The sequence below is a fragment of the Lygodium microphyllum genome, chromosome 1 (genome assembly GCF_053477565.2).
Source record: "Lygodium microphyllum isolate KBCC chromosome 1, Lygodium_microphyllum_v1.1.10, whole genome shotgun sequence".
NCBI lineage: Eukaryota > Viridiplantae > Streptophyta > Polypodiopsida > Schizaeales > Lygodiaceae > Lygodium > Lygodium microphyllum.
Genome location: NC_141135.1, coordinates 64,294,279 through 64,310,430, shown reverse-complemented (window position 1 = coordinate 64,310,430; position 16,152 = coordinate 64,294,279). Strand labels below are relative to the sequence as shown.

Sequence of the window (16,152 nt, the reverse complement as noted above, 5' to 3'; positions counted from 1 at the left end):
TGAGCTTAAAATATTAGCCATAACTCCCAAAACCCCTTAAAAAGTAGCCATTGGGCTAAAATTCTATTGTAATTTCCACTTTGTCAACCAATTGGTAGACAACTTTGAAAATGTAAAACCAGGTGCTGATCTTGTGCCATGTATAAGGAGGAGACTTTACTTTTCCACTTGTCCTAGTATTCGTTATCTAATTGTTTATGAATATGAGATGGATAGACATAGATATTTTGTCAACCAATTGGTAGACAACTTTGAAAATGCAAAACTAGGTCTTGATCTTGTGCCACGTATAAGGAGACTTTACTTTTCCACTTGTCTTAGAATTCGCTATCTGATTGTTTATGAATATGAGATGGATAGACATAAATATTTTGCAATCCATCTATCCATCCTATTGTGAGCCCACCCTTAATTGGAGCAAGTGAATACTCTTCCTTGTTTGTGTCCATTCTCAAGGATTTAAATTCCTTAACCCATGCATCACATTTCCTCGCAATTGTGCTTATTCCCTATAGCCTTGCCTCAAACAAGTTATGGGTGTTTTCTAGCTTTATTGCAAATTACTAAAATCCCTTCAAAGCAGCAGTAGACTTGAGGGTCTCTTGGACTATATTGGTTAATGAAAACCATTTTTGGCAATATATACAAAAACCCTTCTCCAAAATTGGAGGGATTTTTGAGTCAAATTATATGTAATTATGTATCAATTTACTTTGGGGGAGATGCAATGGAGCATGTGAGAGAATATGTATACTTAGGAATCACTTTCTTTGGCTCAAGTTTCTCACTGAGGGGGGCAACTGAGGCCTAGCTGCACGAGCCCATGCAACACTAGGGGCCTCGAGAGCTAGTGTACTCACATACAGTTTCAAGAACCTCGCACCAAACTATGGATGTTTGACACTCTGGTCACACCTACTCTTCTATATGGAGCTAAGGTTTGGGATGTAGCCTATACCGCAAACCATTGAGTTCACTTGCTAACCAAATTGGCTTAGAGAGAGACTGTTATGATGGCTAGGATTGCATAGAGAGCCCATTGACAATGATGATACCATGCATGATCAAGAGTAAGCCCTCCACGCCACACCCTATCATCAAAGCAGAGTTAGGCATAACACCTATGGTTGTGGAGGCACTCTTTAGTCTTACAATGGATATGGTAGCTTCTCTGCCACAAATATCCCAAAATGGCATGGACCTCTTCCAAGCACCTAGCAAAGACTAGTGAGAGGGAATGTTGGTACTCATAGATGGCAACTCGAATGAGCTTACATGAGATGGACATCAACAAGCTCCCGCCATTTTACTATAGCTTGGACTATTCTAGACTCCCCCTCAACCAATTTGACCCGAGTTCAATCATTAGAGTCAGCGTCTTGAGAGTTGAGATGGGATGCAAACTTAGATCCAACCACCTCTTGCTCTAGGACCAAAGATGGAGTTTTATCGGAGCCACTTCTTACATCTCTAAGGATGGATTTATTGTCCGACCATATTATATGGACACATAGCTCTCCTGGAATATGCGGACTGCTATTGGATAGATGTGGTACCTCCTCACATCAATTGAGGATAGAGACAAATAGATGGGCAAATATCCCAGCAAAGGACAGGGTATGCCAACTATGTGAGAGAGAGCTCAAGATGGTGGAGTAGTACATCTAGAATGTACAATGCACTATGACATATAAGGGATGTATCACTGCCTCTTTTGAGAGGGCTTCTAACCTCTCCCCAAGGTCATGGAGTACAAGGACCTAAGATGTCTAGGGATTTTCCTCCTAGAGCTCCAAAGGCATAGCACAACACTACTACAAGATAGGAGGCTAACTTACCCAAAGTGACCCAAGCAGAGTGTGGTAACTAATTTCTTCCACAAATCAAGTTCCACATGAACTACTTTTTCAACAAGCATAGAGTCATCCTGCTAGACTACACTTACCCCAGGTTGCAGAGTCACACTAGACAAGGCCATCGCACTTTGTCAAGCATGGAGACCTTGATGGTTGATGACTAAGGGGCCTAGACTATAGCAAGATCAGAGCCATCATTGTGATGCACAGGAGACTCAACCCCTCAACACATCTATAGAGTGGACTTGCGCCACATCATAGTTGAGATCATGTGTTGACTTGAGATTTAGAGAGAAGCTATTGTAGGTAGATTTCTTATACATATAATTTTATGACTCAGATCTTTATATATTAGCCTTATAGTAGGATGCATTTTTTTCTTTTCATGATGAGATGACGACGAATACGGATGTATTTTGGTTTTGTCTCATAGGCCACATTTGCCATTTGTGCACACACACACATATATCATAGAGAATTTTCATCCCAGGGCATATAACAATTGCATTGCATCTAGTTAATAAAAGTGAAGCTTCACTACAGTTCCAGATTGCAAAGCATAGAAATCAACAACGATTTTAAGAAGTTGGAACAAAATAAGTTGCTACAATATGGACTAAGCATTCATAACTTGTCACCTACGTGAGTGGATGAAGGTGACTATACTGAGACTGTCAGGCTATATAAATCTACTACCATGGTTCCCAGACCTGTTAAATGTGCTTAATATTCAATTATCATGATGGCCAGCCTTGCCTATTATACTTGTTATAAACATCACCCAATGATGCTTACAAGTGGGATAACTAATAGTGCAGAAGGTATAATGCAGCTTAGTTCAGTAAGCTTGAGTTCAACCTTTGCAGTTGGAGATTTAAAAAATCAACAAAATAGCTAACAATTACTAGCTCTTCCAGCCAGCAGATCTACATATTATAAACTTGGGCAGCTGGTGAGTGTGTACTTCAAAAGTGAGCTCAGTGAGAGGAAGTTCCTGATGAGAGTCTGCTGTGCGATTGGTGACTGTAGACCTGATGTATCACTTGAGCAAGTTAAGCAGTACGCCAGTTCGGTGTTTTCGACACTGCCAGAGGGAGTGCACCAGACAGCTAGAACCGAGGTCCCACTATCTTAGTGGCTGAAAACAGCCTAATTGAGGCTCCTGATTGTTCATTTCCTTTCCAGAAAAAGGAAAGCGTCTCAGGACAGCTTCCAACACTTGATATATGAGTGTTTTTTTACAACTGGAAGAAGAGATGATTGATCGTTGTGGTCTAAGAATATGTCCCGACTCCTGATACCAAGTCAAAGGAATCAAAATGCAAGTATTCTTATGGTTAATTGTAAACAAGAATCTTGCATTGAGTACAAGCAAGAGTAATGAGAAAAGGTTGATATTGCTTGAGGAGAGACAGTGACAGAGTTCACTTAGAAGGGTTCAATGCTTCATCATACATTGCTGAGCTTTGGTTAATCATCATTACTTTACTATAATCTAGGATTAGATACATGGACCTTGTGGATGCTGCTCTCTTTGCTTTTGAATCTCTCTGTCTTCTTGGTGGGTAACTTCTATTATGGACTTAAGCCACCATTTAAAATTGTAGTTTGGTCTCAGTTTTGGTTATTAACATTTTTTACTTGCTCGTTTGGCTTTTCCCAAAATACAACTTTACACAAACAGTTAAACCTTGAGAAGCTATACAATTGTGCAAAGGAGTCCACACTTTAAGTGCAAGGAAAAGAAGAGTAAACTAAATTCACTTGATAGGATGATTTACATAAGAGTTACTGATAGATCGCACATACTTACGCACTTGTAAGTAGCTTTGGTGATGAAGTATTACTAATGGCTTGAAATTGTAGCAAAGAATGGTAGATGAGTACAAGCAGTTTTGGGGCTAGGATGATGACAATAGTGCAACTATTGGCTTTGGCCATGACACAGCTCCATATCCGTCAGTTGGGCGAAAAGATTATGGCAACACCCAAACCTAATCTCATGTCAGTCATGCATGGTAGCCTCTAGAACAATGCAAGGGCGACCATAGAAAGATGGCTTTCCCAAAGTGCTCTGTTTTGCCAGTAAGGGTTTCATCCCTAATGTTTCTATTATCACGCAAGCCAGACCTTTTCTGAATTCACCTTCTAGCAGCATGCATTATTATGTATCATAACAAGGTGGGATACCCACACTGAAGATTTACAGCCTATTGAGTAATCTGCTGAAGAATGAAGATAATTTGGTGTCGTGTCTTGCAAAGCTGAAGGAATGAATTGTTCTTGTTCAGTAGCATCTGATTTCTGCAGCGACAATACCTATACAGTCACATCATGTGTCCTTCCATTTGTTTTCATGATTTCTCTTTTTGCAAAGGTTAATAAATCCTTATTGAGCTTAGTAAACTCTTCAATCATCCTTTGTGTAATTTTTCCTTGAAGGACGCTATTCTTTCTCCACGCAATACCCAGATAAAGTCTACACCAACAAGATTCTGAATTTGCAGGGAGGTTCCTAAATTCTTTTCGTACCTGCAGCTGTAGCCAAATAGTAAATATCAGACATTAGATCAAGCCATGTTGTCTGTAGAGCAACCCATTAGGTTAAATAAGCATTAATGAAAAAAGTGGCCAGCCCAATATTTTACTGCGCAAAACAAACCACAACTACAGTCTGTGATCCCTAACTGTTCATCACTTTGCACTAGATATGCATCTAACAACTTGATTGCTTGTTTACCAACAGATTCACGGCCACAATTTTATTTAATAATTAATTCTAACATGAGACTATGAGGACCTTTTCTTTTTGTGAAACAAAGTGTGGCTAATACTACAAGCACTATTATACTGTTGGAAAGACCAAAATCATCATAAATTGACAAGGTTGACTGCAAAATAACACAGAACGTCTAGCATTGGAGTCTTAAGGCAGTCTTGGCAGGAAAACAGGAGTTGCATCGTCCACTACATTCAGTCTGGCTGCAGAGACCGCAAACTAAACAAATATGGCCAAATATTATCCATTCTTGAGTGCAAGCTACAAGGAGATCTAGAGATTGAGGGAATGCCAATAGCCCTTCTTGCTTTTTTATTTGGCAGCTATGGCATCTTTCTTTCTAGAAGGGCACTACAAGCCAGTATAGACTCAACTGCCAGCTCATACTGATTGATGGCAAAACCTTTGTCCATTTTAGTTTTGTACAAGCATTGCCTTTCCATGGGGGGGTTTTGGTCTCCTCCACTGGATCGTAGCCTTCACTGATCAAGGATGCCGGAGACTCTATCATCAGGAGCTTTGCAGACACCAAGGTTCAGTGACCCAATCTCATGTGACAGCAGTGAATACACAGGTCTATAGAAAGCGACCACATGGACTTCTTCTCGGGACCCCACCACCACCACTTGCCCTGTCTACTAGAGGATAACTTTGGGTTACCACTGACAGAGCCATGGTGCTGTGTAGAGCTCACTTGGGGTGACCACTGACAGAGCCATGGATCTGTGTAGAGCTGGGAGGCCCTGCCCCCTCATGCTAGATTATGTGAGGATCTAGGTCATCATGTCCCATTACCATCAAACATTCTCAGAGAAACCTCACCTCTAGAGATATCATCATAGATGTATTAAGATCCCTCTACAGTGACCCTATGCCAGATATTTCAAATAATAGGACAGCCAGGAGCTCTTGTACATATATATGGTCAAACTTCTTGTTTATTTGTTTGATCTGTAACAAACCTTTTGTATATTGATTATTACCAAGACATATTGGCTCAATGATTCCAAGTCAATTTGAAGCTCATGTACTTTGAAAGGCGATTTGTATTATTAAGTATTTGAAGATATGACAAAATATTCATCCTTCTATTTAAGAGTTGCCAATGACCAAAACGCCCTATAATTATACATAGGTCATTGACGAGATGCCCAAGAAAAATTAAAAGTTTTAGTTGGGCAGTCAGATTGACCAAAAAGCTCAAATGACTAAGACTTTTACACTCACATAATCAGATTGACAAGAAGCCTATGGAATGAGTGGTTTCAAAAAGTGAAACCAAGTGCTTATAATCAAAGAAACAAACCATGAGCTGGTGAACCTATACAATGAAAGTCTCCAAAAGCTAAATTTGGCAACTCCTAAAATTTAGGAGGTTACTATCTTTGAAAGTTGCTCAAACAGAAATTCTGTTCACGGCAAAGGCTCGTTACTTTTAGCTCTAGCTCTATGGCACGGACGGCTAAGAGTTGTTCCTCCTCAAAGAGGACGATGTGCAAGGTGTTTGACTGGGGGGCACTTGCAAAATGCACCTACGTCTGACCAAAGGTTTCCATTGCACGTTCATGCTGAGGACCTACCAATCTCGCTGTTGTGCTACCGGGGGGGGGAGAGTTGCTACAGAGGAAGGGAGCAATTAGAGGGGAGGGGCGGGGGAATAAGAGGGATTCTCTTTGCTGCCGGTTGGGGGGTGCTGGATACCACTGAAGACCGGCTTTCAACGGGCACAACGCGGGTGTTGGGCCTCAGGGACGGGGCTACAACCGCAAGGTGGGAGAGGCGGGGAATCGGGGTGGAGGAGGCGAGGGGGGCAAAGGAGGCCCGGGGGAGGGGGGGCGCGGCTAGGCCAGGCAATGGAAAAACAGGCGGAGGTAGCGATGGGGGGACACAGTAAAACACGAGGCCGAGAATAAAAGGAGAGGGGGGGAGTAGCGTTTGGGGGGGGGGGGGGGGGGGGAAGAGAGGGTAGGCTGCTTGCATTTAGACTGTGGAGGCTGGCCGGAATAGGAATAGGAGTCATGCTTTGGTCTTGTTTTTTATCTAGGGGCTGATCCACAAGCATATTCTTTTGGGCCATGAAATGACCCACTTGACCACACAAAAAATAGTGACCAGAAAAAGTACCTCACTTGAGCCAGAACTAAAGAGGCCGCATGCTTGTACAATTGAGGTGCAACCAGCTGGGTTCTCCCTAATGGTATCCCACAGCATACATAATCTATTTCTGTTGACTTCCTCCAAACTAGGGGGTACCAACACATGGCCTTTGGCAGCCATTGCATCCTTAAGAGGACCTAGTAGATAGCCGTGCAATTCTCCACTTCCACCCAAATTGGACATTGTTAAATTCTAGCAGTGGACACCATGAGACAATGTGCACCAACTATTTGTCAAAGAAAAGGGGTTGCTTATGGAGAAGGAAATCCCGAACTGAACTGGAGACAACAAGCACAACCTTATAAAATCCCTGCAGACCAGCAAAAATCTCTTGTTGGGAATAAAGGCCTCGTGCCTTTTAAATGTGCTCAGGTGTGAATGCCCCCTTAGCACTTGTACTTACGCATATATATCTATCTAAAAACCTAAAGGTACTGACTTGTTATTGTACCTGAAAACGTGCTCACTCTCTACTCTGCTCTCTCACACTCTCTCTGTCTCTCACTACACGTAACGACTGTCTGCCTCGATCTCCGTGCCTAATCCGTCTCTACAAATTGGTGTCAGAGCGTAAGGTGCTGCAAACGATCGCTCGTCACGACCAGCGTGGTGACGAGACAACTCAAAGGCGAGCTCTCAGTGGGCAGCAAACTGACTGTCGACGGATGGGTTGACTGTCAGACGTAGGACCAAGTGGCGTGCGACAGGATAAACTTCCTATAGGCGACGACTATTGGTGCTTGACAAACGGGACCAGCTGGACGTGCCAAGGACAGGACAGGGCAACCACTGTGTAGAGGCGACCTAAACGCGGCGGGGCTACAGCTGGTCAGGGGTCCAGCATGGACCACAGCGACAGCAAGCATAACACGACTTCTGCTAACAGCGACTCCAACGGGCCATCAATCACGCAACGCTTGGCGGGTCAACGGGCTCGTCAGAATTTTCTGAAAAATTCAATATTTTTTTATGGCACAATCCCCCCCCCACCCCAAAAAAAAACCCCACTCCACCCAAGCCCCCCCTCCCGACAGAAAACCCCCGCTCAACCCACCCCACCTCAACCCCCCCACGACATGGCGCACCCCCCCATGAAAAACCCGCTCCACCCAACCCCCCGCCCCCCCACGACATGGCACGATCCCCCCCTCAAAAAACTCCACTCCAGCCAAGCCTCCCCCCCCAAAAATTCTTTTACTTGCTCACGGGATTTCGCGTGTGCAAGCTAAAAATCTCAGATCTGTGCAAAATTGGCCCAGAAATTTGGGGCTTTTTCCAAATTTGGGGATCTCAACACAGAATTGGACAATCTGACTCAAAAATGGCAAAGTCGGTGCACATTTGCCCGGGAATTTTGGGATTTTTCACATTTTAGTGAAATTCTTTCAATTTCACTGAAATTAGTGCACACAGGACTTGGAAAATTTGGGGATTTGTCCAGATTTGATGTGAGCAAGATGCAACAGTGATATCTGTCTCGGAAATTGCAGGAATTTGTGACATTTTGTCTTCGACATTTGGGGCTTTTAATGTACATGCACAAATTGGGCTGAAATTAACCTAATTTCTCGACATTGAGGCACATTGGACGCAGTGCAATTTGGGGCTTTTGCAGTTTGGGAAAATTTTGTGCAGCATTTGGTCTTTTTATGTACATGCAAGTTGAATTCCGCGCAATTTTGGACATCAACACTTGGTAAAATTTGGGGATTTGGCTGAAATTGCTCTATTTTGGCAAAATTGGCTTGTCCTATGCATAATAGAGGAAATGCAGATGTGTGTTTGATGCTTTGAGCACAAAATTTTGGGGCTTTTGACCGTTCGTGTCAAATTTTATGCCCGTGGGTACATGTACAACAGAAATTGCAGCTGAAATTTTGGGATTCCTCATGTAATGTGATGCACATTCCTTTGGAATAGCTGTAATCAATTGGATAATGTTGTAGCACATAGTTTGGTGCTTCTGAAAATTTAATTACAGATCTGAAATCTGTGCTTCTGCATGGTCATTTATTGCTGATTGGTACTTGTTTGTACCTTGGTCACTTGGGTGACAGTTTGGGCCTGCACTTATTGGTTTTTGGTCACATTTGGGCTGAAAATCATGGCTGGCAGCAATGACAACAGTAATCTGATGCACATAAAGAAGCTTGAAGGCGCACATAATTTTGCAATTTGGCAAAAACAGTGCTACAATATACTGTTACAAAAGAAGCAGGCAAAGCCGATCAAAAGCAAAGGGGCAAAGCCTGCGGACATGGATCAAGACGATTGGGATGAATTGAATGAGCTTGCACGCTCAACCATAGAGCTATCGATTTCTCATGCCTTGCTCTTTAACATTGAAGGTTTGGATTCTGCATATGCTATATGGACTAGACTGGAAGAACTGTATGCACAAAAGAGTGCTTCAAGTAAAGTGTATTGGCTGAAAAAGCTTATGGATTTGCGTATGAAAGAGGGTACAGCAATGTCTACTCACTTGAGTGAGTTTAACTCCATTTTCAGCCAGCTGGTTGCCTTGAAGTTCATGATTGATAAGGAATTTAAGGCTACTTTCTTGCTTTGCACTCTACCAGAAAGTTGGGATACATTTAGGACTGCTATGAGCAATTCTAATGCAATCCTATTGTATACTGATGTAGAGAGTGCTCTACTTATGGAAGAGATGAATCAGTAGAACAATGCAACTAGCAAGTCTTCTAGTGCTTTGCATACTAGGGGCAGATCACAGCAAAAGGGCAAATATGATGGCAAGGGACGCCGTAAGTCACGTGGCAAAGATGTTGAATGCCATCATTGTGGAAAGAAAGGTCACTTTAAACGTGATTGCTACAAATGGAAGAAAGAGAAAGGAAAAGGCAAGAAGACAGATGATAGCAAGGAAGAGAAGGACAGTAAGAGCAGTGTAAAAATTGAAGAGGTGAATGTAATCACTCATGATAGTGACAGTCGGAGTGATGTACTCTTTGTCTCTTCACACTTTGGTGCACATGCTTTACTTGCAGATACAGATGATGGCATGCATACCTGGATTCTTGATTCAGGTGCTTCCTTTCATGTCACCCCTCATTGTGAGTAGTTTTCCGCCTATACAGGGGGTCGACATGGTGTTGTCCATCTTGGGGACAACTATGCATATGAGATTGCAGGTATTGGCAGTGTGCAATTACAGTTTCAGCATGGCTCTGTCTTTACACTTCAACATGTATGGCATGTACCTCAACTCAAGAAGAGCTTCATTAGCACAAGGCAGCTAGATGATGATGGTTTTAGTATCCTGCAAGTAATGAAAGACACAAACACAAGAACGCAGAAATGGACGCGCTCAGCAACCGTCACGTCGCAAGCTTCCCCCCTCGCTTCGTCAAATCGCGCCAGCCCCCCAGATCAATCGCACCCCCCCCCCTCCCCCCCGCTCTGTTTGATCACCCCTCCCTCATTCCGCCTGATCACGGCCACCCCCTAGACCAACCGTGCTATCAGCGCTTGACATGCCCCCCCCCCCCCCCCCCCCCCCGCCAAGCCTCCCTCGGCATTGACTTTTTGACACGCGTCCCTCGCCAGGCCTCCTTTCCACTGAAAATCAGCAGTTTCCCCCCCTGGCGATTGATCCCCCCACCCTCCAGTTGTTCCCTCTATCTGCAATAACTTCCCCCCCACCAAGTAGCACCGCGACGTGATTGGTTGTTCTCGCAGAAGGGACGCGCAATGGAAACCTTTGGTCAGACGCCGATGCAATCAACGAGTGCCCCCCAGTCAAACACCTTGCGCGTCGTCCTCTCTGAGGAGCAGCTCTTAGCTGTCTGAGCTAAGGAGCTGGAGCTAAAGGAAACAGCGATTTATGGTCAGGTAGTAGGACATTCTCTAGCCTGGGCCCAACTTCGAGACTGGCTTCACTCCACGCTGCGCATCGGCACAACGCAGATCGTGGAGGCGGTCCTACTGGGCCAAGGGATTTTCATGGTCCGGCTCAATTCGGCAGACGTAGCTCACGAGTTACTTGCCAATTCACCATATGCGTCCATGAAGGGGGTCATACCTTGGACCAGTGGCTTTACTGTGGAGCCATTTGCAATCCATAATAGGTTTCTTCGGCACTGGGTCACCCTTCTTTTCCCCGCCTGGCAATAGAGTATCGCCAACTCGTGGAAGATTTTGGACGTCTCTTCGGCACTGTCCTTCCCGCGTCTTTCGCGGATGCAGTGACAGCAGCAGGAGTCCCAAAGGTACGGGAGGCAGTGAAAGAGATAAAGAATATCCCATAGTTCTTAGATATTGAGGCGGGCGGGCACTCCTTTAGACAGCAGGTCATTGTGACAGGGCAATGCCTGCACTGCAATGACTTTGGGCATTAGGCAACAGTTTGTATGCGGTTCAGTGCCAAGGCGGCTCCGCCGACTGGCCCACAGGTAGACGCTGACGGCTTCACATGGGTCCAGAGATGACAAAGAGGGAGATGGAAGAGAGGAGGCGTAGCCAGCTCCTTAGACCCAGCCTCGACAACAGGGAGCAAGTGGGTGTGTGACGCTCCCTCAGCATAGCACACCACATCCCCCCCTGCCCGCCCCACCCGGCAGGACCGCAGGCCCCCACATCCACCACCCGTGCCACAGACTACCTCGCTTGAGGTCCCATAGCCCCCACACCCAACCCCCCCCCCACTAACCCTAGCCCATAGCCCCCCCTTTTCAAGGCCACCAGCCCCCCCCCCCCCCCCAACACCCGCCATAAACTGCCGTCCATTCCACCATCACTCAATCTTCCTCCCCCGCACCATCTCCCCTACCGAGCTCTCCCCCTGACCCGCACCCGGTTCAAGTGACCTCCCCCTGACCCACTCCACTTCCTCCCACAGGTGGTGATGAGCCACACACGCCTACATCCTCCTCGCACCAGCAGTCTTCCCCCTCCCATACAGCTACCAACTCATCCGCCCTTGCCGCCCATCACACTTTCCCGAGACAGGTACAAATGCTGCCACAGGAGTTCTTCCACAGTGGCCCATGGTCCTACTTGAGAGTTGCGGAGCGCGGAGAGTTCCCATTGCCGCTAGAGATGGGGATCTTCATGGTTCGTAAGTCAAGGAGGGGCAAGGTCCATCTACTAGCACCACCGGATGGACCAAACTATGCATTTTTTCTTCAGTCCTCTCACTCAGGGGAGTGGATGACTACACAAGTAGAGGAGTTAAAGAGTCAGGTGGCAGACCACATCTCCCAGTGGATGGGAGAAAAAGGACTAGCACTGTTTGCACAGCAGTGGCCTGGTTGCATGATGGAAATTAACTGGTGGGCTGGCACCGAGGTCCCTCACTTGAGCATCATCTTTCGAGCCCCTCCTTAGTGGAGAGCTCTGAAGGATGTGATCGAGTGGCCCTTGGCACAAGCGGCCCGATTCTACCAGTGTACAGAGTCATGACTCTCAGCATGGCTGATAGATGCATTGATAGTACCACCTAGAGCATCTATCATCCCTATGGTCCGGCCGAGGGCCACCATGGGGGACTGGAGCTCACCGTCCAGACCGGCGGCAAAGGGTACTTGCATGCCTCATAGTTTCTCCTCCTCATCAGCTGCCTCCACACGGAACAGATGCATGTTCGGTCAGTCACAGGTTTCCCCATGAGCCTACACCTTGCATCTTGGAATATGAATAGTCTCCACTACAGTAAGGCACGTGGTTCCAAGAAGTTGATTGTTCGGCAGGAACTACAGCCTACCCTTGCCGGACAGATCAACATCTTACTTCTACAGGAGCACAAGCTCACCCCCACCCAAGCCCAGCGGGTAGGGAAGGTACTTCCGAGCAGCTCACACACTTACTAGGAGCACGCTATAGGTGCCCACTGTAGGAGTGGAGGCGTATGCACCTCTATTGGCCCGAGTCTCACTGCCTCTGTACAAGACCACGGGACGATAGTGGTAGGGAGGGTTCTTTGGATCAGACTAGATATTGGGGACTCGTGCCTTGGAGTCCTCAATGTCTATGTCCCTACGGAGGTTAGGGCATGTAGCAGGTTCTGGGTGGAGATCGTGGATGGATTTCCAGAGGTGGACTCCTGGATTGTTGGCAACAACCTGGAGGCTTTGGAAGACTAGCAGGGCAGAGGCAGAAACTACGAGGGCATGGCTGGGGAGGAGCAGGAGGCATGGGAGGTCTTTCTGCTGGCAGTAGAAGCACGTGACGCTTGGAGAGACTGTGCTTTCCACAGGAGGGAGAGGTCATTGGATTTCTCTTGGGGATATAGGCGGCTTGGAGGAGTCTTGCTGGAGTGGTTGGATAGGTTCTATGTGGGAGAGTGGGGAGGCTCTCGTGGAGGCCAGATTGAGCAGTTGGCAGGCACCACGTTGTCCGATCATTGCCCGATTCTCCTGACACTTCATCCCCCAGCATCCGCCTTAGATGCACGCTCCTGTCAGATCCCTGACTTGATCTATAGGAGGGAGGAGGTGACAAGACAGATAGAGCAGATTTTGACCAGAGAGTGGGACAGGAGGGACCGGATAGCAGAAGAGGTTGCAGAGGTCCTAGCCGAGTCGAGCAGAATCTGCCAAGAGACAGCCATACAGGCCAGGCAACAGAGCTGGGAGGAGAGAGCACTCCGGCGGGACCTTGTAGCCACGCAGAGACTCTTACAGGAGGCACCAGGGGATCCCACCCTCCACACGCAAGAGGTGCGTGCGCGAGCAGCCATTGTTGGCCTGGAGGACAGGCGCTCAGAATTCTCTTTTCGAACCTCAGCAGCTTTCTGGGCGCGGAAGGGGGACACAATGTGCAAGGAGTTCTTCCAGGTGCACCAGCCTCGCACCGCAGGAGAGCAGATACGCAGCCTTCAGGATCAGTATGGGAGGACTCGTTGTAGCCCAGATGAGGTGATAGAGATTGCCACCGACTACTACACGCGCCTCTTCCAGCAAGAGAGAGCCTCAACTAGAGGACAGAGGTGTAGACAGCACGTCTAGGATCACATCCCATCCCTCGTCACAAAGGAGATGGGACGCTCCCTCCTAGCCCCCTTCAATGAGAAGGAACTAGAGGAGGCTTTCCACACGCAGTATGGGCAGAAATGCCTGGGGAAGGATGGCCTATCTAAGGCCTTCTTCACTACCTACTGGGAAGTGGTGAAGTACCCCCTATTATTGGCTTTCCAGGAGATTTTCACTTCAGGACACATACCTAAGAGTCTCTGGGCAAGCCTTACTAGCCTTCTCCACAAAGGGGGAGACCAGCTCGAGCTTTCCCAGTGGAGACCGATCACCTTGTTGTCAGTGGCCTATAAGACACTGGCAAAGATGATTGGTAGGCGACTACACCCCGTGCTTCCAGACATCATCCATGACACACAGACAGGCTTTGTCTAGGATAGGAGCATCCTAGACAATGTATTTACCTTCTTTGAGGTGACTGAGTGGGCTGAGCATAGTGGGCAGAGACTGGCCGTACTACTCCTGGATTTCAAGAAAGCTTATGACAGGGTGGACTGGGATTTCCTAGAGGGCACCATGGTGAGGTTAGGATTCCCTTAGGTTTGGATTCGCGGGGTCTCCGCCCTTTACAGATCAGCCCTCATAGGCGGAAGGCGAGGGGAGGAGTTTCAGCTGGAGAGATCGGTTCCACAGGGCTGCCCCTTGGCCCCATACCTATTTCTACTCTTTGCAGAGGCAATGTCTCACTTCCTCAGGTCACGTGTGAGCGGACTACGCGGCCTCCGACTTCCAGTGAGAGAGGAGACTAAGTTATTAGACTCAAAGTATGCAGATGACATAGCACTCTACATAGAGGACGATGAGTTGAGGCTGGCTCTTGACGTATTCTGTTCAGCAACGGGAGAGAAAATCAACTGGCGAAAGTCGGTTGGTTTCCTCACAGACCCGGACTCTAGCACCGAGTGGGGTATCCACCTAGGATTTAGATGGGTGAGCAGAGGGCAGACTGTCCAATATCTTGGGTTCCAAGTGGAACTCAACATCACTCCTGCCCAGCAGTTTCTTCCTGTCCTTGATTCCATTCGGAGGAAACTAACCTACTGGAGCACGTCTCGCCTCTCACTAGCTGGCCGAGCCCTGTGGTCAACCAGGTACTTCTAGTGACGGCCTGGTACATGACCTCGTGTTGGTGCTTCTCTCCATCTTGCGTAGCGCAGCTTCGCCGCCTAGTGTGGAATTTCCTCTGATCAGGGTTAGATGGTTCCAGGGACTCCAAGGTCAAGGTGGCATGGGTGACCATCATACGGCATCAGTCAGAGGGAGGGCTCGGGATCATAGACCCACAATATCAGAGTATGGACCTCTTGGGCAAGCTAGTTGTCCGCGGCCTCACACCAGGCGGGCAGACCTGGAAGGTCTTATTGCAGGAGGGCTTTTAGGACTGTAGACCGAGGCTTGGCGGTGAGTGGAGGCCGTCCTTGAGATGGATTTTCACGTCAGCCCAGATCAAACCCCCCCCCCCCCCCCCCCCCCAAAAAAAAATTCACCTTTCCTACGCAGCCTACTCCGCGTGTGGCAAGGCCTCCGCAAGGCCCTAACACAGAGTCCCCCCAGGCTGCCAAGAGGAGATAGACCATCAGTCGATGATCTAGAACCCCCACGTCAAAGATCGGGAAGGAGCACAGATCGGCGAGCGTACCCACATCCAGTGGGCTGGTTGGGAGGCCGGCCCGGCTCGTACCATCAGGACATGGCGGGAGGCATACACGATGGCAGAAGAGGAGGTGCTGCGGTGAGCATCAGGTTGTCAGAGGGGAGTGGAGTTGAGGAGAAGGGAGATAGACACAACAATACCTCTGGAGTGGCTTGCTTTCCAATACGAGAGCCGATAGAGCCTGGGGAGGTATGGGCAGCTACGTTCTCACCAGCAAGCATCCCCCTACAAGTGGCAGGAAGAGTGGGTGGCGCCCCACACGGGACTTTCTTCGCAGTGCATGAGGGGGGACGTCTGGCCCTTGACAGAGGGCAGCAGGATGACGGAATAGCCACCCTCTTGTGGAGAATGATTCAGGTGGTGGGCCTTCAAGGGAAGACATGGCGATTGGATCCCTATGTCTTCCGGGAGGAGCACAAGGAGTGGCGCCTTTGGATCTGGGAGGGCAGACCACTTGATGAGTTGGAGTGGGATCCATGAGAGTGGCTATGGCTGGCCACGGCGATTGCCAAAAAGCCACCCAGGTTCTTTGAGTACACTGCCACGATTGGCAGACACGTACTGATGTAGGAGGATATGGAGTGGGCGCTGTCACGCAGCAGGCACTAGACGGAGCACAACATCACAAAGCCTTTCCGACGGTCCTTCTGGCACCGCCTATGTGATAGCTAAAGGCTGAGGAGGGTGTCGTATTTCTTATGGCTGGTGGCACATGGA

The 16,152-nt window shown here is 47.7% G+C and overlaps 1 protein-coding gene across 2 annotated transcripts in view; it reads right to left on the bottom strand.

Moving 5' to 3' along the window:
* Positions 1 to 3,594: 3,594 nt before the first annotated feature.
* LOC148041198 (C2 and GRAM domain-containing protein At1g03370-like) overlaps positions 3,595 to 16,152 on the bottom strand; it is a 189,018-nt gene continuing 176,460 nt past the window's right edge. For both annotated transcript variants that reach the window (XM_087677888.1, XM_087677896.1), the window contains exon 9: positions 3,595 to 4,394. In XM_087677888.1, coding sequence (XP_087534014.1) covers positions 4,176 to 4,394 — 219 coding nt within the window. In that variant the 3' untranslated portion in view covers positions 3,595 to 4,175. The remainder of the gene's footprint in view (positions 4,395 to 16,152) is intronic.